The 26,941-nt window shown below is 32.1% G+C and overlaps 3 protein-coding genes across 8 annotated transcripts; 2 read left to right on the forward strand and 1 right to left on the reverse strand.

Annotated features, from left to right (window-relative positions):
* Window positions 1–254: 254 nt before the first annotated feature.
* LOC114186646 (protein NPGR2-like) lies at window positions 255–4,806 on the forward strand. 4 transcript variants are annotated; one of them, XM_028074641.2, is made up of 6 exons: window positions 255–550; window positions 954–1,234; window positions 1,602–1,854; window positions 2,308–3,521; window positions 3,638–3,730; window positions 4,229–4,543. In XM_028074641.2, the coding sequence occupies exons 2-6, from the start codon at window positions 986–988 to the stop codon at window positions 4,268–4,270; spliced, it is 1,851 nt and encodes a 616-aa protein (XP_027930442.1). In that variant the 5' UTR covers window positions 255–550; window positions 954–985; the 3' UTR covers window positions 4,271–4,543. The 4 variants fall into 4 exon arrangements, with proteins under 4 accessions (XP_027930442.1, XP_027930418.1, XP_027930426.1 ...); XM_028074617.2 differs by having other exon boundaries at window positions 257–550; window positions 3,638–3,791; window positions 4,229–4,806; XM_028074625.2 differs by having other exon boundaries at window positions 257–518; window positions 3,638–3,791; window positions 4,229–4,806.
* A 1,365-nt stretch (window positions 4,807–6,171) lies between these two features.
* On the forward strand, window positions 6,172–8,984 carry LOC114165802 (rho GDP-dissociation inhibitor 1-like). The gene is made up of 5 exons (XM_028050424.2): window positions 6,172–6,689; window positions 7,186–7,249; window positions 7,323–7,544; window positions 8,158–8,282; window positions 8,781–8,984. Exons 1-5 carry the CDS (start codon window positions 6,471–6,473, stop codon window positions 8,847–8,849), a joined length of 699 nt encoding a protein of 232 aa, XP_027906225.1. The 5' UTR covers window positions 6,172–6,470; the 3' UTR covers window positions 8,850–8,984.
* Window positions 8,985–10,593: 1,609 nt separating this feature from the next.
* Window positions 10,594–21,060, reverse strand: PSAT1 (phospholipid sterol acyl transferase 1). Of its 3 annotated transcripts, XM_028050228.2 has the most exons (16): window positions 20,667–21,055; window positions 19,974–20,109; window positions 19,742–19,886; window positions 18,797–18,966; window positions 18,623–18,699; window positions 16,715–16,928; window positions 16,448–16,622; window positions 15,965–16,064; window positions 14,432–14,526; window positions 14,162–14,213; window positions 13,928–13,999; window positions 13,432–13,600; window positions 12,635–12,739; window positions 12,484–12,568; window positions 12,109–12,198; window positions 10,594–10,919 (listed from the first exon to the last, which is right to left on the reverse strand). In XM_028050228.2, exons 1-15 carry the CDS (start codon window positions 20,937–20,939, stop codon window positions 12,117–12,119), a joined length of 1,950 nt encoding a protein of 649 aa, XP_027906029.2. In that variant the 5' UTR covers window positions 20,940–21,055; the 3' UTR covers window positions 10,594–10,919; window positions 12,109–12,116. The 3 variants fall into 3 exon arrangements, 2 of the variants coding, with proteins under 2 accessions (XP_027906029.2, XP_027906121.2); XR_003599762.2 differs by lacking the exons at window positions 10,594–10,919; window positions 12,109–12,198; window positions 12,484–12,568 and adding an exon at window positions 12,831–12,937 and having other exon boundaries at window positions 12,654–12,739; window positions 20,667–21,060; XM_028050320.2 differs by lacking the exons at window positions 10,594–10,919; window positions 12,109–12,198; window positions 12,484–12,568 and having other exon boundaries at window positions 12,654–12,729; window positions 20,667–21,060.
* Window positions 21,061–26,941: the final 5,881 nt, after the last annotated feature.

A 26,941-nucleotide genomic window follows, 5' to 3' on the forward strand; every position in this document is an offset into this window, starting at 1 on the left:
ATAAAAATTTTTTCTCTTTCCTATGTCAACTCAATTAATTAATTATCTTAATTAATTAGAAAGGGTTGTTACCTGTTAGGTGTTAAGAGAAGACAAAGTATAGTTAATGGCCGTTCCAATGCCAGCGCAATAATCCAGATGATTCACGCCACGTGGCAAGCAACTATCTTCGTGCTTCCCAAAGTGGGACCCACCGTAAAACAAAACGAACTTTCCACATGCGATTCCGTTCCCTCTATGAAAATTCGTGTCTTCGGGCATACGCTTCCACTTTCTCTCCCAAGCAAACACCGCGAACAGTAACTGTTTCGTTCCCATCGCAAACCAAAACATAAAATAAGCGAAAAAGGAAAAGCTAAAGATGAGAAAGAAGCTTTCAATGCTTTTATTCACTCAAAGCATTCAAAGGTTCCTTCCACTGTAGAAAAGAAAAAAAAAACAAACTCAGAAATGGCGGTTACTGTTAGTGTTCCCAGTCATTCCTCAACACTCTACTTTTCTTTCTCTATAAACAAAAGGCAACTCCTTATTTCTTTCTTTCTTCCGATTGGTAATAATTTCTGTAACGATTTACGAGTTCTTTCACGGTTGATTGATGTAGGATGATTTTTCTTCTTTTTGTGATTGTGGTTATTTATTTGATTTAACAGTTGCGAGTTATCGCCTGTGGAATTCGATTTTGTGACGTTAATTAATTTATTAAAATCCTAATCGGATGATGTATTAATTCCGATAACGTGGTGGTCTAATCCAGCCTTGTCAGATTATTTTTTTAATTTTATAATTTTTATTGATTTCCTTTTATATCCGATTCGAATTGAACCTAGTAAGATAGGAAAGCTATCGCTATTGATTGTGAAATCAGAAAATTCGGTATGAAATAAATGGATATGAATTGGGAATTAGGAATTAGGAAAGGGTGTTGATTGCGGTTTGAATTGAATGTGTGACAGTGTTGTTGCGGAGGAGAGGTTTTTGAGGCGGCATGGGGAGTAGGGTTAAGCAGGGCAGGAGATTGCAGAAGATGATGAAGTGTCTTTGTGTGAGGGAGCCGGTGAAAGGAGAGGATGAAACGATTCCTTCCTCGGAATCTCTTGGAATCAGGGAATTTTATTCTTCAACGGCGAGTGGGCGTTCTGGCCTCGATGGAGAAATAGAGATGTTGGGGTCTGATTCTGGTAAAATAGACGAAACTGAATTGTCTTTGCGTGAGAGTGGCATCTTGGATAACGAGGTTGGTTTCTTCAAAAATCCCTTGCTTTCTTCATTTGATGATATCCTGAGTCATAACTTAGATTTTGATGTACTATACTTTGCTCTTGCTTACTTACTCCAGAGAGATCCAAGTCCTTTGATTCTTTGTTAAGTTATTCACAGATTATATCAACTTTCAGAATTTTCTGTGTGACTTTTATTTGTGGATAGTTGAGAGCCCTGAGTGTCTGTCTACTAACAGTATCTTAAAAATTATTTGTTCTCGTTTCATTTTATCATATGTGTGCTATGGAGAACCCTAGGTTTCTTTCAGTTCATGGCTGACGTATGTGGCTGTTTGATGATCTAATTTATTGGACTTGATGCGATCTTGTACATGCTTGTAGGAAGCCAGTGCTCTGTTAGGAAGAGATGAATATCATAAAGGGAATATAGAAGCTGCTTTACGTGTTTATGAGAAAATAAATATAGGCGCAGTGACTTCCAAGATGAAAATTTCCCTTGCCAAAAGCAGAGAACGCCCCAAAAAACATTCCTATTATTACGCTACTCCCCCAATGTCCATGTACACGGTTGGATTACTGTTGGAAGCAATTTTCCTAAAAGCGAAATGCTTACAGCTTCTAGGGAGGTTTAAAGGTACCCTCACTGCTTATTTATTCATGGATCTGCTCATTGTTCTATAGCTTAAAGGAACCTGTGGTTTTTCTTACATGTTTTCTTTTTGAACTTAAATTCCGCTCATTGAAAAGACTTTTTATGTCTCTCATGCATAGTTTCTTTTGCGTGCTTTTTGATTTTAAATTGACGTGCCTGCATTAGTCTTGTATCTGCTATGCATAGTGACCCTCTGGAATTTATTCTCATCACAATATAGTGGTTTTACCGATTTACTTAAACATTTTTTCACACTATCTACCTACCTTGGTCCATCCCTCGAATGGATAATTAATGGAGTGGTCAAGCACCCAGAAACTGGAATATTAAAACTTTAGGTTTTGCGGTGGGAGATTGAAGAAATTTGAACATTAAAGGTTTCGTTTTGTACAGGAAGATAAAGTGTTATCTAATTTATTTTCAATCTTCTTGCAGAATCTGCCCAAACTTGTAAAGTTATTCTGGACACAGTTGAATCTTCATTCCCTGAAGGCTTGCCTCAAAACTTCGGCAATGAAGGTAAATTGCAGGAGACTTTGAGTAAGGTAGTTGAGCTACTTCCAGATTTGTGGAAACTTGCTGATTCTTCCCGTGATGTTATTTTGTCTTACCGGCGCGCACTCCTACACAAATGGAATCTTGATGCAAAAACCATAGCAAGGATTCAGAAAGAATTTGTTGTTTTTCTTCTGTATAGTGGAGGGGAAGCAATCCCCTCGAATCTTCGTTCCCATATGGACAACTCTTTTGTACCTAGAAATAACTTAGAAGAGGCTATACTCCTTCTAATGATTTTGCTAAGAAAAATTACTCTAAAAAAACTTGAGTGGGATCCATCAATTTTGGATCACCTTGCATTTGCTCTATCTGTTTCAGGGGATTTGACAGCTTTAGCCAATCAATGGGAAGAATTACTCCCTGGGACTGTCAATCGTAGAGAAAGGTACCAGGCCTTATCTCTCTGTTATTATGGAGCAGGTAAAGACTTGGTAGCATTGAATCTTCTTAGAAAATTGTTGAGTAAAGAGGACCCGACACATGTTCCCTCTTTGTTAATTGCTTCTAAGATTTGTTGTGAGAACCCTGATCTTGCAAAAGATGGGGCAAGCTTAGCTCGCAAGGTGCTTGAGAACTTGGATGGAAGATGTAATCAGTTGGAAGGTCTTTCTAGTTGTTTACTTGGTGTTTCACTTTCAACACACTCAAAATTTTGCATTTCTAATTCTGAGAGGGTTGAGAGACAATCCGAGGCACTTCATTCTCTGGAAACTGCACACAAAGTGACTGGAATGAGTAACCCCCTTGTAATATACAGTTTGAGTTTAGAATATGCAGAGCAAAGGAAGTTGGAAGCGGCACTTCATTATGCAAAGTGCTTTCTAAACTTGGAAGCTGGGTCTAGTGTTAAAGGGTGGTTATTGTTAGCCCGAATATTATCAGCTCAAAAACAGTTTTTAGATGCCGAATCTATCCTCAATGAGGCCTTGGATCAGACTGGAATATGGGATCAAGGAGAGTTACTGCGAACAAAAGCTAAACTACAAATAGCACAGGGCCAGTTAAAAACTGCCATTGAAACATATACCCACCTTCTTGCTATTCTCCTAGTTCAGAGAAAGACGTTTGGTTCAAGGAAGACGCTATATAAGGTTTGTTGGATGTAACGCTGATTAATTTATAGTAGAGTTCAAATTGCCAGTTGAGTTTTTTTTTTTTTTTTTTGCTTTCTTTTTAACTCTTTTTTCTCATGCTTTTTTTGTAACAGGACTACATAGATCATGCTAGGAACATGGAAATAGAAATATGGCATGATCTTGCGTATGTGTACATAAGTCTGTCACGATGGCATGATGCAGAGGTGTGTCTTTCGAAATCTAAGGCCATCAAACTATACTCTGCTACTAGATGTCATGCAATAGGTAATTAATATGGTTTATCTTTGAGTTCATGAATTGTGGAAAGGACAAAAATGGTTTATAATCACTGGGAAAAATGAAAAATATTATTGTCTGAATTCTAAATAGCACCTTTTGGCTATAGTTAGTTAGTTGTATAGTAAGTTAGATGCACTGAGGTGCCAAGATATCACGGCTTCGTGTCTGGTAATGCATGTCTTATAAAAACAACTACAGTCAAAATTTTCATTATTGCGATGATTAACTAGCCTATGCCTATTTCACAATTAAAACAATTAAAAAATAATTAACACCTCAGCAAATTTAAAATACAGGTTCTTTAAACAGTAAAACCATGTGTTTATGCTGGGGCTGAATGAAGTTCGAACGGTTAACATAGGAGTACTGATGGTTGTTAACAGAAGTTATTCGTTATTAATGGGTTTTGTTGGATATCGCAGGTACTATGTACGAAGCAAAGGGAGTTCACGAAGAGGCTTTAAAAGCTTTTCGTGATGCTTTGAATATAGATCCCGGACATGTCCCTAGCTTGATCTCTACTGCGGTGGTCCTTAGGCGGTGCAGTAATGGGTCAAATCCTGCTATCAGAAGCTTTCTGATGGATGCACTACGACATGACAGATATAACGCTTCTGCATGGTATAATCTTGGCATTTTTCACAAGGACGAGGGTACAATGATAGAAGCTGCAGAATGTTTTGAGACAGCCAACTTTCTTGAAGAATCTGCTCCAGTTGAACCTTTCAGATGACTCACTCACCATACATTATTGTTACTGTCTCACTCTTTTCATAAATTCATCCCTCTGACACTCTGTCATATTATTCAGGTAAAAGTGAGGTGAGTTTGGTTTGGTTGTTCACAAAATTAGTAGGATACAATACGCATAAATTTTAAACAAGAGAAGAATGCTAAAAAAAAAGAGTGTTAGTTAATTTGTTACCGACACTCCTTTCCTGTATGATTTCCATGTATTTCCAAGATCAATAAGAAAAGCATGTTTCATGATTTGCTTTTTCGTAGTTGTCTGCTGCTGCTGCTGCTTTTTTCCTTCTTATTTTAGTTGTCGCACAAGCTTCAACATCTTGTTGAATAGAATATTTTTTAAGGATATGTTTGGATACCTTTTTTTATAAATAGTTTTACTGAAATTCTTTCATATTAGTTTCTTAAATTTGATTTTTAACTTATGTTTAAAGCAGTTGGAGTTTATGAAGGGTTTATTTTAGTTTTTAAAAATTATTTAAAAAAAAAATTACTGTAAATGATACTAACATCAATGCGTACGGCTAAAGGTGAACATGTACCCAAAGAACGGGAGACCCAAGGATGTGCTACTGTCGGATTTGACTCGACTTTTTGAGAAAAATAACACCGTAAAATTGTTCGTGATCCGCAACACATCTATCATGAATATACTGCAGTTTTCAGATTAAACGAAATTGTGTTTAAATAAACAAGGGCACGGCAAAAAAGTTTAAACATATAATTTATTCATTTTTGTTCTTGTTTGTCTGACATGGAAATGAAAGTTTGAAATTGAAATAGTATGACCTATTAATTCTAATTTCATATTTAAGTTCTCTGTGTAATTAACATCGTAATTTCACGTGATAAATACATATATGGTTACAGACAAAATCAGCTAACCGGTTTTTTATTTTTTATTCTAAATTGTTAATATTGGTAATTTCACATTTTCATTTTTTTATTTAGACTTGGCATTATTTTTTTCGTAAATATCTTCATTTAAATATGGGGAGGGAGTATAAAGAAATGAAACGTTATTGGATACAAAAAGTATGTAAGAATTGGAACATTTGGGAATGGGGAGAATTCAAATTGGAAAGGAAAAGGATGCATGCCTAGAGAGGATAACAGACAGAGTGGGGACACATGTTAATGAAAATGCTCAAACAGAAACAGACACATGCACCCTCAATAGTTCCTATCTGTTAATTTCAAACTCCAACACAAACACAACTGTTTGAATCTAGCACTGCAACTTCCTCATTTTTTTTTTATTTCTGTTAAGGGAGCTAAACAAAAATAGATAAGAAAAAAATAAAATTGAATAATTTGAGTGAAATGAAATCAACTTTAAAAAAAACGAATGGTGTAAGGGTAAAGCTATATGTCTCTAATTTCAAGGAAAAAATATTTTGTAATGAATTACTAATTTTGTTTTTTTTCTGAATTTTTTTTATATAAAATTTTGTTAAAATGAAAGAAAGTCCGAGAAAAAAGTTCAAATGTGTTTGATTAGAAATAAAAGAAAAGAAAAGGAATTATATTTTTTTCTGTTTATTTTATTTCATTTTTATTTTGTTAAATCATGTTTCGGGTGAGGTTCTTGAGTGGGAGCAAGCTAAAGGAGCAGTGTGAAGCAGCTGTGCTTAGAAAATAAAAGAGAAACTGTTCCCTACAAAAGTGAGTTGTGATGGTGTGGGAGGATGCAAAGAGGGCAAAAGTGTTATTTCAACTCTTCACACAACCCATTTTCTCTTCTTTCTTCACCTTTCCCCAAAATCAACCCAACAAAATTTTCTCATTTCTCTGCTTTACTTTCTTTTCATACACCCTTTCCATTGTACCAAAGACTAACGGATAACACAGCACAAGAGCAGCCCAAGAGCTTCATATTCTCTGATTGGAGAGATATACAGAGAGAGAGTGAGAGAGATGGAGAGTGTGAATGGAAAGAGAGCGCAGGAAGAAGCAGGGCCTTCAGATGGAACCAAACAAGAAATGACTGAGAAAGTGAGTGATGCTTTGGATGATGGTAGAGTGGAGGAGGAAGAAGTGGATGAGGAGGAAGAAGGAGGCACTGGAGTTAGTAAAAATGGTTTCTTTGTTCCTGGGCCTCTTGTTTCTCTCAAGGAACAGATCGAACGGGACAAGGTTTTTATGATCTTCACCTTCTTTTTCCTTTTTTCCTTTTTCTTTTTTCACGTATTTCCCACCCAGCTTCTTTCATGTCGTGATTTGTGGGGTAGCGGGAAGATTGAAGTTTTCTGGGTTTTTAATGGGGTTTTAGTGTCATCGGCTATCTTAAGAAACCTCCATTAAACTGTAAAACTGATTTTTCAAGTGTTTAAAAAGGAATTGCCAAGCAGAAGGAAACGATGAAGCACTCTGTAAACTGTGTCCAAAATGGTTCAACTGGTTTTAGTACTTTTGGACCGTTATATTTTAAGCTTTTGAGATGTAATTTTTTCAGGAAGCAGTGAGTGGCTAAACTGTTCATTTTGTATTGGATTTTATTTGTTGAACACATTCTGCATATGATATCCATATGACACCATTGGTTAATAAAGTGATTCCTACTAATGTACTAACAGAATAGTTACTTTTACTGGTAATTTTCTGATTTTGAGCTTAATTGTTTTTTGTGTAGGAGGATGAAAGCCTAAGGAGGTGGAAGGAGAAGCTGTTGGGTTGTTTGGAAAGTGATTTAGATGGTTTGTTTAGCAACCTTGTTTATGTTTCTTAGAACTTTTTGCTTGCCTCTATTCAACTTCTTTCCTTGTACAGGTCAATTGGATCCTGAAGTGAAATTCCACTCCATAGGAATTCTCTCTGAGGATTTTGCTGAAATTGTTACTCCTTTACCTGTGGACGAAAATCGGAATGGTTGTACTCTATTCACTCTCAGAGAGGGATCTCGCTATCAGCTTAAGCTAAAATTTAGTGTTCTTCACAACATTGTTTCTGGCTTGACATACTCCAATATTGTGTGGAAAGGAGGGCTTCAAGGTATAATATCAACACTTTACTCTGTTGTTTCTGTTGCTAGATAATATGGAATATGTAACTTTGTGAACCAAAATCTTAAAACTATTAATATTTTGTTCTTAACCTTTGTATATCTACTAACTGTTCCCTATGCAATATTAACTTGGAGAACAAGGTCTTGAGTATTTTAAGTTTAGAATCTTAATTGGATAATGTCCAACTTCCAGATAAAATGTCTGGTGACATTGTGTGTTGGCGTATGAACCACAAACTCCAATATGGTTACCAACACTCTAACACCACTAATGTTCAAAATACAGCACACTAGGGTGCACCTCCCAGTGAAGCACGAACTTTGACATGGATGAAGACATTCTAACATTGTTCCTAATGTACTCAATTTTAAGCTCATCCTTGATGACTCATATAAAGGTGCTAACTTTGGTTTACAAGCTAACAAAATATAGTTTTTTAATTGGAGACCAAGCAAGGAGTGTCTAACACCTATTGTGTTGTGTGTGTTAATGTTAGAAATTTCTCAAACATGAAGAGTGGCCATGCCTCATAAGTTCCAGTATGATTTCTTTTTGAAATTTTCAAATGATAATTTGGTTTTATTCTTGGATTTTTTCAGTTGATCAGAGCAAAGGAATGTTGGGTACTTTTGCTCCTCAAAAGGAGCCATATGTGTATGCCTTGAAGGAGGACACCACTCCCTCTGGTGCACTTGCAAGGGGTGTTTACTCAGCCAAACTAAAGGTATTTAGAAGTAAAGTTGCATTTGTCAATTGGATCCTTTGCTCATAACATGTGTTGGCTTTTCTTAATTTATTCAAATCGGATTTTCTTCTTCAAGGCAATATATGCTTACTCTGGATAACTCCAATAATAAAGTTTTAATCAAAGATCTATGATCTGAAACTTCTTTCACATTGTGATAACTTTTGCAAATTATGATTCATCTTGTTTAGTAGACAGTGAATGAAAAGGTCATTTTTTTTAAATAAGGAGCATTTAGAAGTACAACAAACACATGAAAAGGCGAAAAAACAAAACATGTTCGTGTCTTACTTCTTTCCTTTGCACTTCCCACGTAGCACCCTCAAAAGAATTGGTTATTTAATTTTCATTTACGTATTTTGAAGTCACTATATGTTTCAATCTGATATAGTTATTACAAAATCTAAATCCAAAATGTTTGTACATTTGATCCATATAGATTGATAAAATTGTTCATGTGCGGTTGCTTTCTGACAGTTTGAAGACGATGATAGAAGGTGTCACATGGAACTCAAATATTTGTTTGAGATAAAAAAGAGCAGCTAGTCCTGTTTTTCTGACACTATTTTTATGTTATGTATCCTCTTAAAGTCCTTAATTTTATTTCTGAACATGTGTTATCGATACTACAGCTTTGTATTTGTTTTCTAATACACAGAAAAGGAATGGACTCTTGTGAAATTGTGACAGTTATCTTTCTTTTCTGTTTTTTTTTTATACTTGTAATGGATTGTTTTAAGAACTAGAAAATGACTATACTGAACATTTGGCCTATACTCTTTTAAAGTTGGAACGAATTAGAGGGTTATAGCCATTGATCGGAAATTTAACTAATCAGATTTTAATAATTGCTTGAATTATTGAATACAATCACTATCATTTTCCAATTAGTGAATACAGTTTCACATTTTAAATTTTAAATGTAGCCTTTTAGTCTAGAGAAATCAAATCCCACTCCACTTATTAAACAAAAAGCAATTCTCAGCTGGTCTGAGCTACTCTCATTGCTTGTAATAAACTATTAGCTTGTATAATTTATACGCATCAATTATTTTTTCTCTTTGTGAAAAAATAAAATAGAAAAAATTATAATTTCTCTTTGTGAAATATGATTTAGAAACTTAAGTCTTCCTCTTTGTGCTTCAATTATTTTTTTGTTAAGACATTAATTGAAATGTTTAGCCTTTTGTAAATGCTAGGACTATTAAGCACTTGTTGGATTCATACAACAATATCATAGAAATACAATGAGGAAAGAGAATACGCTTTTGTATATCCCATACTAAAAAAAATTTACATATTCTTTATATAGAGAGCTAAGGAAAACAAAAAACTAATCATTAAGACAATTAAGAGAACCTATGTATAAAAATTATAAATGATAGAGATGGTTTAATTAGACTTACTAAACAATCTCCTATAAATTATCTTTTTTACTCTTCATAAGTCAATCATGATTTAAAATTAACACGTCACACAAGGTAGTGGTTAAATTTGAGAGGGTAAGTTGAACTTGTGTCAACAAGCAGAGTCCAATTGTTAAAATAGAAAAAAAACATATAAGAAAAATACATTGGAGAAAAGTACTAAAATACATACTTTGTAAAGTTAAGATCATTCGAAGTTTAAGAATAAAGTGTAATTAGGAGTATTAATTTTTTACTGAATTGTTTGGATATTTAAAATGTTATAGCATGTTTAGAAGTTTAGAAGGTACTACAATAATATAGATTCATAATCAAGTTGGAGGTAATTTTTTATTTATTTTAAAACATTTATTACAAGGCAATCTTTTAAATAAATTTCATGTTTGATCAAACTTTTAAAAGGACAAACCTTAGTGGTTTATGTACTTGTAATACCATTTCCTAATTAAAAACAATTCGCTGCTTTAATACATACATCGATTAAAATGTATAATATAATTTTAATTTCAATAAAAAAATATATAAACACATGATTTATAAAAGCTCATGTCAAAGTTAAACAAAAAAAAATGTAATTGGTAAAGGGGTGAAACTGTGCAAACCCAAATTTAACCCATTTCTACCCATGGAATCTAATTCAACTATACAATGTGTAAAAAATTATCAAACACATGCTTTGCAGTGAAGTATATACTACCATCCGAAATTCAATTCTGTAAACAAGGATTACACTGAGGAAACACTAATAAATCTCAGAAAATAATGTTGATAAAATACAAACGGAAAATATTCAAATGCTTATTATTTCTTTCTAGTCTCTCTGTTGACGAAAAACCATCCACTAGACCATAAAACCAAAAAGATGCAGATCAAGAAAATTAATCTTATTCCAAATGTTATCAAAACATTACATAAAATTTATCTTCCCTGAGGACATTTATCATTGAACTGTGAGTAATACAAGAATGTCCACGTTACAGTATATCAGAGAACAAATGTTTTCATTTACACTACTATCACCTACACTATTCGTATTATCATTTTCCATATCATGTTTTCTAGATCAAGAAAACTGTCAACTAGTTGAACAATACAGCTCTACAGATCTCCCACCATTCTGACGTATTATTTATCATGGAAGACAAGTGAAAAGTGGTCACTGGACTAACCAACCGTAAAGGATGTGCACCTAGTTTAACCAATAGCAGTATAATTCGGGTTTCAACAAATAGAACATAGACCTCAATTTCTAATTGCAGAGAATATGAAGACGCATATCAGATACCACCAGCATCGAGTTTGCAGATAAAGTTTTAAGAATTGTAATATATTATTTCATTTATAAAAATCATGCATAATTTATGTAATGTTTAATCTAACTAAAACATTATAATCTCCTTCTCTTTTTAATTTTTATGGAATATTTTATTTTATTTTCCTTGTGTTCATTTTAGATTATTAAAATTATTTTATATTATATTAAAAATTATAATTAGATAAGACAACAAGAAAGAAGATGGACAGTCCAGTCATTTTCAAGAACAAGTAATTAAAAAATAAGAAAAAGAAAGATATAAGGTATAAATATGCCGACTTTTATTTTCAAACTGAATTTTTTTTCTAATAATTTATATCAATAAAACTATTTGAAAAAAGTGGGACTTTAAACTTTTAGAATCTTGCAATTGCCTTTTTTTTAATCTAGTTGGGGATATGAGGCCCGGGAAGTCAAAGTTCCAAACCAGTAAACACAGATTTTGCTTGTAAACGGCCAGACTCCAAAAATTACGGTTATATGAAGGTGAAATGGTGTTCGTGTCAAGTGTGTCATCCAGAAGAAAAAAAAATTCAGAAGGTATTAGCACCTGGGTTGAAAAAACTGAGTTTGAAATAACAGTAAAAATCAAATATGAAAAAAAGTACCTTTAGTCTAGGTATACAGTAAAGAATTAGAACAATATATTGAATTCATCATTATAATCATGTAATATTTATTTTAGAGAACAAAATATCATCTATTCGTGCATAATAAATATAACGAATCTATATAAACTTATATTTGTGCTTTTTATCACAGTATATGAGTTTCTGATTAGTTAAATTTAATTATTTCAGCACAATGTGTGGATTTAGCTCAAGTCGTGTAAAATGTACCAACTTCAGAATTGGGCAGGGCAAAGATATTTGATAGGTAAGAGAGTTTAAGGATGATAGAATGACTGAAGGAGTAATTGGATGTTTAAGGCAAAGGATTTTCTGCAAATCTAGAGTGTCAACAATTAAAAAATATGAAACTAACTTATTCTCAAGGTTAACCCCTAATCAAAATTATCACAGGACAAGTTCAAGCCAAATAAAAGAATAGTATAAAGAAGTACCTTGTTATTTACAAATAATGTGACAACACTTCAGCAGTAGTATATCTCAACCTACAGCTTTGTCCCAAGTGAACATCCCCAAAAACATATCTGCATTATGATACACCGCACATGTTTAAAGAATTAAAAATCAAAGGATATAATGGTCAACATAGAAGGTTTTGTTAAGAAAGAATTAAAAATCAAAGGTTATAATGGTGTTTACAATTAGAAGGTTTTCTTATACAAATCTCCAATTAAGAAAAATTATCCCGTAGGTTCAGTATGGAATATATCATTTACTTTTGGTTAATTCTTTCCCAATTTGAAATGTTTTCAGAGATTTCAAAATTTCAAATAATAAATCAAATGTTAAATAAAGGAGAAAGGAAAAACCTATATTCACAGTAGTCGGGCCACGCACAACGAGCCTTCCCATAATCCCAATAACAGTCCTCGTGTCTTAAAGGACCTCTCTTAGCTGTAATGGAACAAAGTCAGTAAAATATTCTCAACTGAAATTGTTTATAAAGATAGTCTGACATACCTTTTGTTACAAACTCTAATTTTGCATCAGGATGGATATCATGCCACATCTCAAGCCATAGTTCCCTCATTAGCACTGGTGATCTAACTATGTTCCTGTGATTTGCTACAGGAATATCATGTCAGTTTACTTGTATGCATCCTTGGTCAATTACCTTATGTTAAAATTTAGAACGTTGAAGATATTGAGGTCATACCTACTCATCTATGAAAGCAGTAATCACTAACCAATCAGTAAAATAAATTATGGTTAACAACTTTCCCCATGAACTTTTTCAGCCACCACTTCAATCCTCCAAAAATTCTGCCATCAAATTAATCCCTCAGATCTTTTTTATCACAAATTAGTTCCTCAAAGATTATTTTTATCATCATCCTAGCCCTCCATAATGGCCAATATGGACATCTTAGATCTCCCTATGTATAGTGGTGCATAATCATCAATTTTCCACCAAGTTAAACTTTTCACCTCTTTATTCCTTAATAGATAATCAATACAGTGATAATTCAGATCTTTGGAAAACAAATGTGGTGACAAGACAAAATTTCAAAGAACTAATGTGCTGACATTTTAAATTTTTGAGACTTTGATTACTAATTTTTGAAGGTAAATGAATAAGTTTTTAAGTGTTAGCAAACTTTGTGAGCATCAGCTTCTAAGTCCAGTCAGACAATTTGTCTACACTGAATTAACATAGTCCAAGTGGGCATGAAAAATTCATAATCTAGTTGTGGTTATTTTAGTCATAAATAAAAGCATCAGGTAGTTCATGACAACTCAAGGGACAAGCCATGCACCTTTATCAAGCTCCCAAACTGCTGTCCTCTTTCCAGGAAGACTTTCAGAATCTTCATAATATGTTATGTACTTCACCCTTGGCAATCTTGTCATTTTTGGAACAATATCTTCTTCATGGTGATGTTCCACATTCAATTGAATCTGTACATCTGAACCATCATGCTCTGACTGAAAAGTCAGAACAAAGATAAATATATAGATTGTGATACAAATATCATTATGAATGCAAACAAAGTTAAATGAAAATAAGAAAAGGATAAAGACACAACAGATGTCAAAGTTGAGGACTTATGTTGTTATTGGCTTACAACTATTGGTCACACACTTGTCTATCTAAAATAAGAACAAGCAGCAGAAGTTTAATATTATGCATCCCAGTAAATTAATAATTTAATAGAAAATTATACAAATCTATTTAACTTAATCCCAAAAAAAAAAATAAGAACATAATCACACTTAAACACTACCCAAATACCAATGTTTAGTCTGCAATACCTGAGGCGCTCTTGTTATGTTCACTTTTGGTCCAAGCCAGTCCTTGCACAAGGAAAGGGAGAGATATGGCACCTGTAAAGGTTGATTTTATTGCAGTCTAATTGTTGAGTGTAGACGTAATTCTCACACGTCACAATTTCAAAAAAACAACGGAAGTAGAAAAATGGCCAATTAATACATTATGCATTCCTATATAATCATAACAACAGTGAGAGAACCATAGTTTGAATTTACCGTCTCATCGCCACTTATAGGTCCAATTTTCCCTTCAACCAGAGTCCCTGACCTAACAATTGAGACTAAAACACTTCAACAAAATTAATTTTAAATAGAATATCCAGAAAAACTGGAATTGTAATAACTATTTCCTAATTATACACATTGTTTACGAAAAGATAATATTAGTTTGCAAAATTAGTGCTAAAACTTCTAACCAAAAACCTCTCCCCAATTCATTTCACATACAACTACAAAACCAACACACCTGCAAAGATAGACAGTTACCTAGAGATTAGAGATCCTTCAAACTCATACATGACATCCGTAATGATCCAGTTATCGGGGTAAGGCTTGCCACTAGGAGCAAAATAGTAACCAACCTATTTTTAAAGTTAAGATGCCACAATTATCATTTACAATAATACTATTATGATCAACAGATTGCCAGAATATTTAATGTATAAAAAAAATAATTTCAAGATACAGGTAAATGTTGAGAATCAGGGAAAAATGTTAAATTCAAATATTTTGACAATTGACATTACTAAAGATAATTTTAGCTGTGAAAACAACAAGATTCCAAGGTGTTGGTATACCAGTGTCATCCCATGTACCACTAAAAAGCCTTCAGGATTGAACAATAAGCAAAAAAAAATAAGAGGCCAGAAAGAATATGTCACAGATAAAGAGTCTGTCCAGAATGTGACAGACCAGAATTCAGTGTTCAAAGCATGGCATGTTTCAAACTATATTTAAGGCATGGAGGGACCAAAATAGTCCATTTTATCAATTTTTTCCCACTAAATATGAAATGCTTCTTTGTTGTATGACACTCCTACATGTGACCTCTGCTGAACACAAGTAACCATAACGAGGGAAAGAAATAATGTAAAGGGTAGAAAGCAACATGATGAAGAGTGTAAAATGATAGAATCAAAAAATATACTGGTACTTGTGATGCGACTTCAAGGAATGTAAATATTTAATAAAACTAAAAGAATGGAGAAACTTCACAGCTTTCAGAACCAAAAAAAGCTCCCTATGTTCGTCTGCAGTGCAGGCGCATCAAACATATGGGCCCAATATTTGTCACTTTTTCTAAAATAAAACAAAATATACTTAAAAGACGCTTCATAGAGTTCACAAATAAAAAAAAATTACAACTATATGCAGAGTTCAATTTTCATGTACATAAAACTAAAAGAATGGAGAACTTCACAGCTTTCAGAATCAAACATAGGCCCAATATTTGTCACTTTTTCTAAAATAAAACAAAATATGGTTACTTAAAAGACGTTTCATAGATTTCACAAATAAAAAAACTCCAACTATATGCAGAGCTCAATTTTCATGTACATAAAATAAAAGAATGGAGAACTTCACAGCTTTCAGAACCAAACAAAGCCCACTACTATGTTCATCGGCAGATGGGCACAATATTTGTCCCTTTTTTCTAAAATAAAACAAAATATGGTAATTAGAAGACATTTTATAGAGTTCACAATCAAAAAACTACAACTATATATGCAGAGTTTGATTTTCATGTACTGTCATGTAAAACTTTTCATACTCACAACCAATCAGAAACTGTTATATGACTTTTAAGTTAGTTATTAAGAAAGTAAAAATACTTATCATAAATGAAAAGTTGTGATTGAATGACAATGACAAAAAACTATTATACTGTCAACACATTTAAATTAAGTTCATACAAATGAAATTATTTGAACCCTTTACAAGCAATCTGCAAAAACCCTTTATCCTTTAAACCAAACTTCATTTAAATAAAAGTGTGTTCATTTGTGGAGGGAAATTTACCTTTGTCTTTGAATCAGACCCATAAATGCAGAAGACATTTTTGATTGGTGGCCGCTCCCAAGGTGTAAGGGGATTAAGAACAGGATCACCAAGATATGATCTAAAACATCAAAGCATCAAAACATGTCTGTTCAGTAGTAGGACTTCAAATAACAGTTTAAACATGCCGAGTAATAAGTGAATCTCCAAAAAATTAAATAAAAGTAGACAGCTAGTGCAATAGATATTAGAGAAGCATTTATTTTCTATTTGTAGTCACAAATCAAATCACTTGTAAATGAAAACACCCTGTTTACGAATCCTTCTTGAAGCTCACCGTTGCAACATTGTTTAAAAATTGATGAACTTGTTTTTTTTCTTCAGGAAGGGATTTAGTTTCATATCCAATGTATAATGAAGCTTCAGAAATCTCAATCTGAGTCTTTTCATGTAGAACGATCAAAATGTTCAACATATTTTAATGATTATCGAGATAACACTAACTTTTGTAACAGCTGTAGCATCCTCTTGCTGTCTGGGTCATAATCTTCAATTGCCTTGAAAAAGGTGCCATCTGATATTTCACGAGCTGAGAATGATAATTGAGTCGGTAGCCCACACTCCATGCTGGACAAGTTGGACTCCGGTATTTCGGAGAATGACGGGTATGCATCAAATGCTGCGAGAAGATGTTAAAATTAAGCAGTCGGAAACCAAAAGCACCACAGTAAGATTGCCCACTAGAAAAAGTAAAAGAGCCATCAATCATACCATGTGTTGAAGGAATTTCAATGTTGATTATTTTTGTTGGCCACCCAGAAAAGTTTGACTGAAACTCCTGCTCGTCACATTTATATGTTGGTTGACCAGCATGCCTTCCCCCAGAAAAATGCTTCCAATATTTATTATCTGTTCTACAGTACTTGGAAAAAGGCAGCATCCATAGTGCTGAACCAAAGGAGTTGAACATCAACCGCGCTGTTCCCTGATACCTTAAAAATATTACGATAAGCATGCATTAAGAATAAAACAGAATATGACACAGAAAACATAAGAATAACTCCAAATCAACCCGTCTATTAATAAAAATAGTTGTTTGATATTTATACAGGAATTCTATCTACTGTATGCAAGTGTCCCTCTCAAAGATCGTGGTTGAGTTGGCTCACTACTACACTCATTGCATAAGCAATTTCTAGTCTAGTGTGGATGAATAGATGAGCGTTCCCACCAATAACAACTACTGACAATTCTCTGGGCTTCCCTCCTCACTTCCAATCTTGTGGTTCTGTTTAAAGAGAACTTCAAATGTTCTATACTCAAAATTTCCTATTTCTTTGAGAAGATTGAATATATAATTCCTTTAGGAGATAAAGATACTTCATCCAGAATAGGCAACTAATATCCCAAGAATATACCTAAGTTTTCGCAACCCCTTTATTTCAAATTGGGTTGTCGTCCCTTCTCCTTTAGAACCTAATTTTCAATGTCATTGTTAGATATATTAGATTATTATATATCTTAGATATCTTATCTTTATTTTCTATCTTCAGTTTCTTTATTATTATTCTTTATTTTGTATATTGGGCTTAGCCCATGTCTTCTTTACTATACTATAAATACAGTACCCCTATTTGTGTTTTCTACACAAGAGGGAGATTAATCTCAAACCTATTTTTACTATATTCAATATGGTATCATTATATGCAATGGTCAGACATACTATCTACTTAACCTAAAAAGAGTGAGTTTGCCATCATGGAAATGTTTTAAGAAAGGGGTATGATCACCTTGACTTTATCTATAGCCCGATGATATCACAACCTAGGTGAATCTTCCAAACCATACTTGAGGAAATTGTTTCAGATAATACGTGCCTTCCTAAGCTTGAATGTCTTACTCTTCCCATTATGAGAGTCAAATCCTAGAGGAATTATCATATACATGTCTTCTAAGTCTCCATGTAGGAAGACATTTTAACACCAAAATGTTATAGGTTGCAACAAAAGTGAGTGGCTAGGGAAAGGATAATTCTCGCTATATTCACCTTTGGTATTAATATTGTTGAGACATATCATATGTCTTCTCATAATCAATCCAAAAGTCTAGTTTGTTCATTACCAGATAATAAGTGGCATTATAGACCAAAAACAATCACTAGGGTAAGTTTTAATATCAACTACAAATTAAAAAAAGAAAGAAGACTAAGAAGAAGGAAGAGCTGAATATATTACCATGAGCTTGTAGCACAAGCACTAATCCTCTTTTACAGGCTCAATGGCTAATCATAATTAAGAAAATAGGGGAACTAACACAAAATGGAAAAATATCAAGATATACATTGGTCAATTCTTAGACGACTACCAAGCAAGCTTACACGGATCAATATAACAAAAAGAACTTTATAATTATCCCTTTGGTTATTATATTATAGCTCAAATTCTGCCCAAGAAGAAGGTACCAGAAGTACTAACAGCCAAAAAAGAACGGCCATGGAAATTTGGCTATACAAAAATGAATGAGACATATAATATTGGACAAGCATAAGCCTATACAATTTTTAAAACAATAAAGAAAATGGAAAAGAAGATAGAACAACAACAACAACAAATGCCTTATCACAAAAGATGAAATTGATTATGCAAAACAAAACAGTATTTGAAGAAATTAAAAGGTAACCTCAGATATAGGAAGACCAAAGGTGAATCCAGAAAGAGTTGCTTCAATGGTTTCAATTGCTCCAAGAAAGGGAGCTCCTGAGATAACCAATCAAAGAAGGAAAATCAGAATATCAATTCATTCATATCAGTAGTACCCTCAAAGAGGCAATAAATTTACATAAGTCAATCATACCAACAGCAAAATAGGCATGAATATGCTGATCCAACCACTCATTATAATGCTTTGGTGCAATCTCTAGCTTCAACCACTCTAAGAAATAACGGAAAACGTGATTACCCAAGGAATGGGCAAAAACTATAGAAGGTCCACCACGAAGTTTGTAAGCAGTTTCAAATGTTAATCTGCAAAAAGAAATACAATTATAAGTAAACATCATCACAGTAACTAACAAACCAATTTCATCATATCGCCTACTTTTGGAGGAAATGAATACACAACCCACAATCAGGTGTACAAATACTATTAGAAACAGTCCTTTTAGACTTAAAAATATTAATCAAAATATCTTACTAGAGCATTTCAAATTTGTGTACGTAAATCTGTAGCTGTGCAGCATATACCTGGATTATTAGAATCCAGGCACCAAGGTTTGACAAACATACATAAAGAAGAGACTAAAGTTATTAACAATAGTAGAATATTCTTAGCCTTACACTGCAATTCCCAAATACAGATAGTGCGAACAATTTATTATATCAGTCTTGCAATTATTTTTTTGTTTGAAGAAGTTGAACTCAATGAATTTTTTAGAGGAGGAGTAATGAAGCGGATGGAGCAGTAGCAACTACCTTTTAGGGAGTTTAAAATTAATGAAGAGGAAGGGACGGGAATATGGGAAGAGAACTAATCTTCCTTCTACTTAACTCCATGTTAAGGAGCTAATGAGTTTTAATTTTATTTACAAAAAATAAACTTGTCAGAGATAAGCACCCTAAAAATCTAGTTATATTAGGGGAGTCACTGCTATGTAGTTTAAGCACTTAAAAAATAATTACTTAGCAGAAATAAATCTAACAAAAGGAAAGCATAGTTGTATCTAGCAAGCATTTTATCCAAATCATTATGCAGAATAACTGTCCAGATTACAGCAAGACAGATGCAAAGATCAAGACATACTTTAGCTTATGAAAATAAAGGTCCCTCTCTTCAAGCATGGCGGGCGACAATCTCCAGTCATATGGAACAGCAATTATTGCATTAGCTTCTATGCCAAATTCAATACACCATTTAATCCATTCTTTCCAAACCGATGAAAGAGGTCCTGCCATTACAGGTACACGACACGTCACCAAACCTTAAAGTACAAAAACAAATTGACACCGAAAAGAGAAACACACACAAAACGCACCTGTTATATAACCTGGATCAAGTTCTGTAATACCAGAAAGACCACTATCAGGGCGGGACTTGCAATCCGGATGGTCAGTCTGGTTGTGCGGATCCAGCACCATGCACTTAAGCCAGCAATTGACAGCAGAAAGAAGCTGCAGTACAAATGAATTCTCACACATTTTACTCTTAAGTCTTTAATACGTAGCTCCTTGGTGCTAATTTCATATACAGTAAAACACAGGAGGCAACTGTGCTTGGCAAGTAGTTATATGTGGACACTTCAATAGTGCAAGCACCTCAAGTTACCTTTTGTCATTTCAAGTTACCTATATATCTATAGTCGTACCTGTACTTCTCTCTCTTCTATAACTTTCTATTTTAGGTGCACCCTGGCATACAAGTGATAGTGCTAAAAGCCATGTTCTAAGCAGATGAAATACATAACTAAAACTCCCTCGCTATAATCAATATTCTTTCAGACGCAATCCTCTATAATCTACTACAGCATACAGCATACATCATAGCGTATAGAATCGATAAGAATTGATACAACAGTTGAAAATAAGAGTAAAAAAACAATCACAGGAAAAGAAAACTCATTCTGATTTTCTTTTATTGGGAGCAAGAAACCGTAATATCCAATCCTCATGCAGTGGAGTGCAAAACTACGTATAAGAAACATGAGAATGAAAACGAAAGAGACATGTACTTTGGTTGTGTCGAGCCAGACCAAATCGAGAGGGTTGAAATCGAGGGGAGAGTACGGACAGTCAAGAATGGACCATGCTCGGAGCTGAGTGGAAGCGAAGCCAGGGATTATAATGCCGGAGAGCTTGGAGTAGTCAAGCTCAACACCGGGAGAGGTGGCTCCGGCGACGGCAAGAACGGCAAGGAGGAGAAGGAGCGAACAGAGTAACGGTTTTTTCGTCATTGTGTGTGAAAGAGTGGGAGGGAAGAATGAAAAAAACGTGACTCTTGCCATCGGTAGTTGGAAGTTGCGAATAAAAGAAAATTCCAATCGGAAAATTGGCTTTTAGCCTTTTCCGGAGTTCAAACGAATTGATTCCAGATTATGGGCCCTTTCTGCCTCAACTTTACAGGCCTGTTCCGATTGTTACCATTTTTTCTCCAAAGTTATTGGCAAAAAGAGTAAATTGACATTGGTTTTTCCTTGCTACAAAATTGACAATTGTTTTCTAAACTGTATGTGTACGTACAGTTTTGCACAAAACAAATTATAATGGATTTACTTAATTTTAGAATTAAGAAATTTTATCTTAAGGTGTAATTTATCAATATAATTAGTTCAAAAGTCAAAAACTCCATAATTTTACTAATGAGTTGTCTTTTACTGGTGGAATTTCTCACATCCACTCAATCATGTATTAATCTGGCTCATAATTAACTGGTTTGATTAAATTTAAAATAATTTATAAAATATTTTTACAACATACTTTAGTTTTATTAAATTCTGGAAGTTTTAATTTTGTCTAGGTGTGTTGTCATCAAGTCTTGACCCTGAAGGAATGGTTTGACTATTATTTCTTTATTTTTATTTTTATTACCTAATCAATTCATTGTTTGAATTGACCATAAATTTATATGGATTTAAAAGAAAAGAATAATGTTTAAACACAAGTCTAAACATCTGTATAATCTTGGAAGCATGTGATGCTCTTAAAATTATCTTTAATGTAAGATTTAATGTCTAGCATAAAAGTAGTGAATATTTTGGTTAGGTTATAAAAGTACTCTTGGGTCAGAGAAAGGATTCAGATGGTAGGATTGGTGGACTGGTTTGTTTGTGACAGAGGCAAAATACCAAGAGAGGTTTTTGAGAATTTTCACTGCAGAGGGCTATAATAATTTTGCATAAAATTCAAGGAATATGGTAATCAAATTTATTAAAATCGCGTCATCAAAAACTAAAATAAAATCATGACTTTGAAAATAGTAATGATGAATTTGTGATATGAAGGTGTTGAAAAATCTTTCAACTTCTAGAGCAATTAATGGCACTGTATACTAACTAACCTCTAGAATGGTAGAATTGATTATAAGAGGTCAAATGGAGATTTCAAATGGACAGTGTGTGTTTGATTCTTGCTAATATGGTGACTAGTGATTCAGAAAGGTTTTAAAATAGAAAATATGATTTTTATTATCAATTTATTATTTTTCTTACATTTTACTCCATATTTTTACAACATTAAATTTAAATACTTTGTCCTCGTATTTCAACAATTACACGTTTTTTTGTATTTTGATAATATTGCACAGTTTATTTGGTAATGACATTGTGCATCACTCACATAACACAATGTAAGTTAATAGTTATTTAAACAAAATAACTCACTTTAATTTTTATTTTTTTTATTTTTGTCTCTACCAAAATATCATTCCATCAAGATTCAGGTGTATTTCAAATAGGGAGAAATAAGTGTGTCATGGTTGGAAGGTAAGATGATTAATATGTGTTTTGTATTTAATTTGTCAAGTATAATGTTTTTTCTTTATTTTATTTTTAATTCTGGTGTCTTGATTCTTTTATTAGCAAGAAATAAATTAAAAAATTAAGGTGTTTGACCTTTTATTTTCAATAAGTCACGATAGAACAAAACAAAAATTATTTATTTATTTAGCTTTTATAATTACGTACAAAAAATAATTATATTTTTTATTAGTATATTTAACTTTTAAAGACAGGATTTAGTAAAACATTGAAGTTACTTTATGTTTTTACTCTTTTTGTCTTTCTCTCTTCTCATCTTTTAATATAGTCTAACTATACTTTGTCACTTAGGAATGTTTTAATCCATTTTTATTAGTGATCATATTGTCTTAACTAAACAAGAAAAACAAGTCAACATGTTGATCTCAGTGAAATTAACTTTAGTCAATAACTCCAACATAATCAAAGGACAACAAGTTAGTTAAAGTTAATCCAACCAAGCCAATTTTAAAGAATTCAATATAAGAAAATAATAAACAAAGACAAGGTAAAAGGAATAGAAGTCTCTTTTCTAATCATGCTTTTTGTGATCCTCTCAGGGAGAGATCATATGACATCATGTGTGGTCAATTCTCCGTCACTTCTCAATAACAATAATCCAAGTAGAATAATCAATAAGTCATTTAATATTGTCAATGTTAACTTCACTAGCTCCATGAGTATGATCTCTTTTGTGTCATATTGTCTAGTTATCATACTCTATATGAGTCAGATACTAGTAGAGTCAAAATAGTCTCACATCACAAGTCTCATATGGTACACTTAAACTCATCCTATATTAACATTTTCCCTTGTAAAATAACTAATTTGACCATCCTAACACTTAACATTCACACTTACTCATGCATTGTCAAACAAATGATAAACAATCATAATTATAAAAGATAGCATACAATGGAAGTCATTTAGAAAGATATAAACCATTTATAGTATGGAAAATATCACAACGTTATTGTCTAGCATCCAACGCCATACAACTAGAGGCTCACTGTTTGCCAAAATATGTGGTGGCGCTCAGTGGTTGCACTTGTCGCCTAATCGTAATGTAGTAGACACATCTGTTTTATGATAGTTTTAGTATTTTCTCAACACCTTAAAGTCTCCACTTTTCAATTCACATGTTATAACACTTCACATTGCATTCCTGTAAATACAAACAACATACCATATTAAAATATTAGCTTAATAAAAGCCTATGATGCTCCGACACGGTGTCCCAAAATGGACTAGGAAGCAAAGGCGTTACGGACACCTGCACGACGCAGTGTCAGATGCTTCTCCATGGGCAAGAAACGAACGGCCCAGTTGTGTGGTACACGTGCGTAAGGGCACCTTCTCGTATTTCATTTCGACATGAGAATTCAATTCGTATTTCAAACAAAATATTTGAGAATCTAAAATATTAGAGAAAAGATTGGTATATCTCATAAAATAATGGGAAACCCAAAAAAATTAAAATAAAAAAGGAAATCAGGATTAAAAAATAATATTTGATATCTTTTATTAAAATAAAACGAAATTAAGATCAGGAACAAAAATAAAATCAATAAGAACAAATTACTCTATAAATTAGAGTGACATTAGGCACTACAATCACAAGTAATAAAAAATAGAAGAAAGAATCGGGATTGAGAGCTCTTGAGTTGAGAGGATACACAGTTTGGAAACCATTTGCAGTTGCTGAACGAAGGAAAGGACAAAGAACGATTGGAAAAGTGGAAAAAATGTTCTAAAAAGGTAATTTTAGAACTTTTTTTATAATTTAAAGTAATATATCCTTCATAGTTTTTCTTATTAAGTTAATACTTGCATCTTTGAATGATTTTTTTTATTAACGTTGTTACTTATCATATATCACTATTTAATGTTTTACTATTATTCGATGAACCAGAATTATAAGTTGTATTTTTAGATGAAGATTGACAAATATAAGACTCAAACATTATGATATTTTAAATGTTTCTTTTATTTATTTTTTATTATGAAATAATATATATATATATATATATATATATATATATATATATATATATATATACCAGTGTAATAAGGGCTTTCTGCCCTGGTTATTTTTCTCATTTTGCCTTGGGTCTGGAATCGAGACATATTGGGGCGAGTAGGGATGGCAACTGGGCGGGGCGGGGATGGGTTTCACTATCCCATACCCATCCCCATAAAAAAAATTCATCATCATCCCCATACCAAACCCAACGGATATTAAACTTTTGTCCCATCCTCATCCCCACCGGGTAACGGGTATAATTTAATACCCATACCCATATCCGTTGTCTTACTACTTCAATGTTAATTTTAATTAATTTGTTATAAAATAATAAACAATTATGGTAAAAGAAACATAATATTATCAAATATTTAGGACGATGGTTGTTTCTTCAATATCAATTACTTTGAAATAAATTATAATTTTTTACATTTTAGATTAGAATACCAAATAAAATTTCATTAGAACAAAAATATTTATTAAATTTGCAAACATTAATGAAACCTAGTTGATAAAATTTAAAAATAGTTTTTAAAAATATAAAAGAAAAATAAATATTCAAATTAAAATATATTTTAAATGTCTGTTTACTTCAATTTCTTAAATTCTAATCAATATTTTTTTTATACACTAATAAAAGTTAGGTTAAATTATTCCTTTGGCCTCATTTTGGTAGCAAAATATCAATTTGGTTCCTCAATTTTTTTTATCTTAATTTGGTCCTTATTTTGGAAAATTTGACGTAATCAAGTCCTTTCGGTTAGTGGTGTAGTAACTGTGTTAAATGGGATGTCATGTGTCAGTTTCTAGATTTTTTGAATATTTTTTTATTTTTTTAATTTTTTTTTAAATTAAAAATTTGTCACGTGTCAAGCTGACATCGTGCCACGAGGCCGTGACAGTGCCATGTGTCACAATTATGCCAGATGTCATTTTCTCATTTTCAATTTGGTCCCTATATTTTAATTTTTGTCTCAATTTAGTCTCAATTTTTGTAAAAGTTGTGCAATTTCGCCTCTCTCCAAATTGAAACAAAAATTAACTTTTATATAAATGTTATACAAATATTTTTATTAAATTTGATTTTTTTATTCAAATTGATATTTTTATTACATATTTTCAACAAAACTAAGTTTATTTAAATTTGTTTCACATTCAATTTTACTTAAAATTATTTTTAAATTTTAAATTTATTTGTTTTTTATTGTTACATAAACTAGTTAATTTTTCTTAAATTTATATAATTATTCTTTTTACACCAACTAAAACATTTGTATAGAAATTATTGAATTTTACACATTTTAAAATATGCAATTATTTAAAATATAAATTCAAATAAAAAACAATATTAAAGTATGATGTAATAAAATATCAATATAATTTATGAATTTTTTTTGTAATTAGCATTATTTTCTATTAACAACTTTAAAATAATTTTAAATAATGTTTAATGTAAAATATAAATTAATATAAACTTAATATTGTTAAAAATATTAACTTGAAATATCAATTTTGATAGAAATATTTGTGCATATTTATATATAAATTTAATTTGGTTTAAATTTGGAGAGGGACAAAATTACACCATTTTTACAAAAATTGAGAATAAATTGAGACAAAAATTAAAATACCGGGACCAAATTGAGAATAAGAAAATGACACCTGGCATAATTGTGACGTGTGACACTATCACTGCCACATGGCACGATATCAACTTGACACGTGACAAATTTTTATTTTTTTAAAAAAAATTCAAAAAAATAAAAAAAAAATTCAAAAAATTCAGAAACTGACACATGACACCCCATTTAACACCGTAACTATACCACTAACGGAAAGAACTTGATTGCATCAAATTTCCCAAAATAGGGACCAAATTGAGATAAAAAAAATTGAGGGACTAAAATGATATTTTACTACGAAAATAGGGACCAAAGGAATAATTTAACCTAAAAGTTATAATACATCACTTGATCAAAATGCCGCAAAAGATCTTTTGAACTCCAATATATGTTGGATGGTGATAAAAAAATATTTATGCGAATTACATTAAATTTTTATATTGTAGTAAATATTTATACAATTATAGTGAAAATATTACAGTATGATTGATAATGAGTTAAAACATAAAAAATAATTAGATAAATATATCAAAAGAGTATTCTACATGATTAAAATAAACAAGAATAAAAGTATTAAAAAATAACAAATGTGTGTCTTAGAAACAATTTGAGAGTCTATTGAAAGAAATCGCACAAAGGAAAATAAATGTATAATTAAGGATATGATAAGATGAAAAATACCTTAGAGATCTACTTTTTTTTTTTCAAATATCAACATATATACTCAATGGTCAATAAATAACAAAAATTGTTTTAGAGAAGAAAAAAAATTGTTTAAATGAAACAAAAATTATTAATAATAAGTAAAGATTTCTTTTTTATATTACCTTGTAAATGAAAGGTTTATG

The sequence above is a fragment of the Vigna unguiculata genome, chromosome 1 (genome assembly GCF_037176805.1).
Source record: "Vigna unguiculata cultivar grain cowpea cultivar isolate G323 ecotype 2 chromosome 1, ASM3717680v1, whole genome shotgun sequence".
Classification (NCBI taxonomy): Eukaryota; Viridiplantae; Streptophyta; class Magnoliopsida; order Fabales; family Fabaceae; genus Vigna; species Vigna unguiculata.